Genomic DNA, 5,498 nt, shown 5'->3' with positions numbered 1-5,498 from the left:
ATATAGATTTTAGGGCAATTTATTTTTTAAACTTTAATTGCATTTTTAGTCATCTTATTTTTATCATTTAATAGAATTGATCCATTTATTTTAAAATTTGATAGTTTTAGTACCTCAATCAAATATTTGGTTTAAAATATTATTGACATGTATTAAATGAAGTTTCACGGGTATTTTCTTTTGTTTCATCGATATACATCTTTTCCAATCATAAAATCATATACCACGTCATTTAAAGCATATATAAGATATCGGTCATGTTAACCGGTGCTCCTTGGACACTAATTAAAATGGTAAAATATTAAAAAGAGCATTTTTATATTTTGACAAAGTAGACTACACTAGTTTCAAAACTATTTTCCTATAGTATGTTCCTTAGTGTATTAGAGAGTATATTGCTAATACTCATTGAATTTAATCTAAAAAAGTAGTTTGAGTTTGATTTCTAAATTTATAGAATTTATGCTCATAGAATTAGGTTTGAGTTCGGTTTTTGTATTCCTATTTTTACTATTTTGTAGATTTAGTTCCACTATTCAAATATGCCATGGACAGATCTGTGTGAGGCTAGGTGTGGATACAGTCAGCCACACTAGCACAACCTAAATTTAAAAAAGAAAATGAAAACGGCGTTATTTTATAAAGTGGACATAAACAAATTGTTTGCCGATAAAAACACTTTAAGCATTTTTTTCTTCTCTCAGTTTTTGCTTACCGTCGGACACCTCACCGGCTTATCACTTCTCCTCTTAGTCTTACTCTAGTCTACTTGATTTATTTTTAAAACAGAGTTTGTCAACAAAAACAACAAAAGAAACATAGAAATATTAAAAGATAAATTGTTAAAAACAAGAAAAATAAAATATGATAAACTAGAAAGAAAAACCGTGCTGTTGAACTGTAAAGGGAAATAAATGAGATGATCGATAATAGTATGATGAATGAACAATTATGGAATGGAAAAGAAAATGAACGTGGAAAAGCTGTAGATGCAAATTGAGGCATTGATTAGTGTAAATTGAAGTTGCTCCCTCCACAGTTGTAGTCATAATTGGATCAAAAATCTATTATATTCATTATTGAGTGTAGAGAGAAAAGCAAGATCCAATAACAATAAAGATTTCTGTCTACCTGCCCTCACGTGTGACTCTTGTTGCCAAATCATAATATTATTAATAATCAAACTATGCTTCAAGAGGATATATAAGTTCACCGTAAATATATCTTTTAGTAGTATAAATTTTACCGAAAAATATTTTTTAATAGTGTAAATTATTTTATCGAAATATATCTTTTAGTAATGTATTTTTGTTTATGTGAGTGGAGAAGAGCAAAGCAACCATCTATTACCACTCGAGCAGACCCAATATCTTTAAATGTCTAAATCAAAGATTAAAATGAGGTTTTTTTTTTCCTTTTAGTGTTGACTCTTCGGTTGTCACATGAAAGTTTAGTAGTTTAGAGTTCAGTCAAAAAATATGTAAAGTAAAACTAATAATCGTTTCACTTAAAATCAACTCGGGTCCTCTGAACAATTTATTGTTTTGTCACTAGTACAAATATGACATATTACACATCATGTTTACATCTGACGAACATATGTCAGATGTAAAACGCTATATGGAGTAGTTTTTTCATCTGGCTTCAATATCCACAGATGTGAAAAATAAATAGACAAGACTTTTTACATCTGGCTTCAATGTACCAGAAACATAACTAAACGCGGTGGCAATCTTGTAATTATGGTAAAAATTATCTAAAATATGTATATATCTGGCCATATTTAGGCACAGATGTAAAACGTCAGGTTGAATAAAAAAAAAATTAATATTTTTGGAACAATAAGGTAATAGTGTGTATCTGATATCTCTCTCCCAATCAAGACTTAAGAAAAAACCCTCACCTTCGCGAACAACACCCAAAACGCAACCCTGCTCACCAGCGCCGTCCTCTCTCTCAACCTTTAATCATCTCACCACCAGCGTCGTCCTCTCTCTCACTCGCAGTCGTCCTCTCTCTCACGAACCCTAACTCCAAATCGAAGCTTAACTCCAAATCGAAGCTTCTCTTTCTTTCTCCGGCCTCTACTCTCACGAATCGAAGCTTGTCTTTCTCTCTCACATCGATTCAGGTACTCTTCTTTCTTTTTTAATCCTTTTTAAATATTTTCCTTTTCGTGATTTCTTTGTGTTTGTGGTTTGTTACTTGGTTTTAGCTCTTAGAACTGTTTCTACTGCAATTGATTTAGGTTTTTTTTCATCTGCTTGTATTATTTTTTGTTACTGTTATTTTCACATTTTTTAAATTTCATTTAAAGTTTCAATGATTTTTTGTCTGGTATATATGGTGGATTAGTACATTGAATTTTATAGGAAGGTTTAGGATTGATGAAATGGTTTTTAGTTGGAGATGTTTTCCCTTTTTGAATCAGTTTTAAAGCCCTTGAACTAAACTTTTGTCAAAATGCTTTCTTATATTCTGTTCATTGCTTAATATTGTTAGGTCCCTGAACACTCTTATTCCCTTGATGAAGAGGGTATTTGCAAGCATGCCTTTGAGCTGATTTTTGTGTTTGATGAAGTAATCTCTCTTGGGCACAAGGAAAATGTTACCGTTTCACTAGTTAAGCAATACTGTGAGATGGAAAGTCAGGAAGAGAAGCTGCACAAGCTTGTTATGTAGAGCAAGGTCAATGAAACTAAGGATCTTATGAAGCCGAAAGCAAGTGAGATTGATAAGAGCAAGGTATGATCGGAGGGACTACTGTTTATTACTTTTTTTAATGTTTTAACTTTTAAGTCATTATTGCTCATAATTTAATTTAAATTAATACATTTATTGTTCAGATTGAAAAGAATAGAGGTGATAAAGGAGGCTTTGGTCCGTTGACGTCAATGGGATCTGGAAGAATTGAAAATAGCTTCAGTGATTTGAGACTTTACTGTAGCACTGGAACTGGTTTTGGAAGCGGCTCTGGTTTTGGATTGAATACTGATGCTGACTCTTTTTCTGTCAAGCCTAAAGGTTGGTTCTCATAGATTCTCACAATTCTTCTTGAGTTCTTTTAAATTAAATAGAACGACTTAGAATGGCAATGAAGCATGCAGTATGCAGGCTGTAGTTTATTCTATGCCCAAATTAACATGTTTCTGAATATAAAGTAATCTTTTCATTTATGTATTCTCTTATTCTCTTCATTAGGTCGTCCAACTGCATCTGCCACTGCTCCGTCAAAGGGTCTTGGTATGAAGCTGGGTAAATCTCAAAAGACAAATCAGTTCTTGGAATCATTGAAAGCAGAAGGTGAGGTCATTCTTGTAGATGTTCAGCCAAAACTTGGCCAGTCTCGGACAGCTGCCCCACCACTTACCGATCCTGTGACTTTATCGGTTGAAGAAAAATTAAACGTCACACTGAAACGAGATGGTGGAGTTAGAAATTTTGATGTTCAAGGACAATTGTCTCTCCAAATTCTTAACCAAGAAGATGCACATATTCAAGTTCAGGTATTGCATATTCACTATCTCAAGCTTTGTGGCCTGTGACAGCTGGTTTGTATAACCAGGAATTTATTTTCAATAATTAGTTATTGACATTCAGAATTATAGTTGTTTCATATAATTGCATCATCATTTGGGAATAAAGTTCATGCCAAACAAACTATTTTCCCCCGGCTTAGATGTTGTCTATAGAGTATATACACTCTTCTCATGGCTCAAGTGAAGTTTAGTTCGTATTAATATGTTGGATGAACAATTATCTATTTTTCTTATTGTTAATGTATACAAATCAGTCTCTATGCAAGTTGCTAGGTTCCAATAAGTCAATAAAGTTTTATCTAGATTGTTTTAGGCATCAATTGTTTTAGGCATCAATTACCGAAGCAGCCATGAGCATTTCCTCCTTATGGCAATTCAAGAGGTCCAAGTTCTCTCCCTGTCACTTTCAGTTACACAATCTGTCTCCTCAGTCTCCTCTGTTCCTCCTTTCAGTTACACAATTTGTGAAGCTGAATATTCTGTTTTCATTGATTCTCAATAGTGATGCTTACATATCATGATATATAGTGGCTAATCCTGCACACATGTAAATGTTATCTGTAACTGCCTATAATCCTTACAGCATAACTTATGGAGATGGATGTACAACCGCTGGATCCTTTGTGAATGATTCTCTTACATTCAACCAAGTAAATGGTAATCTCCATAATGCAGCAGAAAATAGCAGTGTGGTTTTTGGGTGAGTAGATGCCCGACTCAATGAATGATTGAACATTTTAAACCATCTTCATATCCTAGCCTTCGTTTTATTGTTTCTTTTTCTTGGTAGCAGCCTTAATTTTATGTCTTTTTGAACTTTCACTTGATCACAGGTGTGGCGCTAAACAATCTGGGACATTGGGTTCATCTTCTGATGAAGCCCTTGATGGAATCATTGGTTTTGGACAATCAAATTCTTCTGTGCTTTCACAGCTTGCTGCATCTGGAAAGGTGAAAAGAATATTTTCGCACTGCCTTGATAGTATCAATGGAGGAGGAACATTTTCCATAGGGGAAGTGGTGGAGCCAAAATTTAACACTACTCCATTGGTACCAAATATGTATGCAGAATCTTAGTTTTTTATTCCCTTTCTATGTTATCCGTAGCCAGTGTATTCGATTTGTTCCGTTGTTTGACGAATCAGTTTGATATGCATTTGATGATAATACTACTGCCATTTACCCCCAGACATTCCAAATATGTTAGGTTTTCATGGTTTTCGTCACTTATTTTATCAAGGACTTATATTGACTCTGAAATTTCAGTTCTTTTTTCAAGTATTTGTATGTATGATAGATCTTTTGTTATCTGTTGTCCACTTGAACGGCCAACGAATCACATACACGGCTCAATATAGTCATCCTTTGAATCACATACCGGAGGTGCAGGCTATAAGACTGAGACCGGGGCGATTTTTCACTGTCCCTGTAAATGTCTTTTTTACTTAAAGTTATTTGCCCCCATCCCCATCGCTTAACATAATATTAAACTCAAGCTAACTGTCAACTTTAATTGTAGGAAGAGTTGAGAGCACCGCAAGAGTCTCAACATGGAGATGCAGTGATGGAAGCATTTGTTAAGGGCCGGAGTGGTTCAGTTCTGGGAAAAGGCTCCATACTAAAAATGTATTTCTTTCCTTGTCGCTTCCTGCATTCTGTTTGTCTGGATTATTGCATTTTTTTAGATCATGTAGTATGAATAACTTGATCATGTATATGTATTGTAGGTGTTCGATGAACCCACGTCATTAACCGAGGAGGAGCTGTATGAATTGCGAAACAGCTGGGCTACTTGTTTTCTTGACCTGTACAATCCCGAGGTAGATTATGATGTTGCCGATGATGAGGCTTAGGAGCTAGCTAGGTTAATTTGTGTGATGTTACAATGGATTCACATTAATTAGGATGTTTTGAATTGTAATGACTTGTATTTTGCTTGAATGTTATAACATTTTGGAT

The 5,498-nt window shown here is 34.3% G+C and overlaps 1 protein-coding gene across 3 annotated transcripts; it reads left to right on the top strand.

Moving 5' to 3' along the window:
• The first annotated feature begins 1,818 nt into the window (after positions 1-1,818).
• LOC123892645 (coatomer subunit delta-2-like) lies at positions 1,819-5,498 on the top strand. 3 transcript variants are annotated; one of them, XR_006803234.1, is made up of 7 exons: positions 1,821-2,131; positions 2,503-2,745; positions 2,847-3,024; positions 3,202-3,506; positions 4,373-4,600; positions 5,059-5,165; positions 5,267-5,294. XR_006803234.1 is itself a non-coding variant. In XM_045942492.1 (5 exons), exons 2-5 carry the CDS (start codon positions 2,710-2,712, stop codon positions 4,168-4,170), a joined length of 567 nt encoding a protein of 188 aa, XP_045798448.1. In that variant the 5' UTR covers positions 1,819-2,131; positions 2,503-2,709; the 3' UTR covers positions 4,171-4,316. The 3 variants fall into 3 exon arrangements, 2 of the variants coding, with proteins under 2 accessions (XP_045798448.1, XP_045798449.1); XM_045942492.1 differs by lacking the exons at positions 4,373-4,600; positions 5,059-5,165; positions 5,267-5,294 and adding an exon at positions 4,123-4,316 and having other exon boundaries at positions 1,819-2,131; XM_045942493.1 differs by lacking the exons at positions 1,821-2,131; positions 2,503-2,745; positions 2,847-3,024 and adding an exon at positions 4,123-4,239 and having other exon boundaries at positions 3,291-3,506; positions 4,373-4,490; positions 5,267-5,498.

Source organism: Trifolium pratense, linkage group LG6 (genome assembly GCF_020283565.1).
Source record: "Trifolium pratense cultivar HEN17-A07 linkage group LG6, ARS_RC_1.1, whole genome shotgun sequence".
NCBI classification, from domain to species: Eukaryota; Viridiplantae; Streptophyta; class Magnoliopsida; order Fabales; family Fabaceae; genus Trifolium; species Trifolium pratense.
Note: the sequence above shows the minus strand (reverse complement) of the source record. Positions and strands in the feature narration are given on the sequence as shown.

Excerpts from the sequence above, each read along its gene's own strand:
- LOC123892645 (XM_045942492.1), top strand. The coding sequence starts at position 2,710 with ATGAAGCCGAAAGCAAGTGAGATTGATAAGAGCAAG. Across the intron at positions 2,746-2,846 it reads GTGAGATTGATAAGAGCAAG|ATTGAAAAGAATAGAGGTGA; the intron begins GTATGATCGGAG and ends TTTATTGTTCAG. Across the intron at positions 3,025-3,201 it reads TTTTTCTGTCAAGCCTAAAG|GTCGTCCAACTGCATCTGCC; the intron begins GTTGGTTCTCAT and ends TCTCTTCATTAG.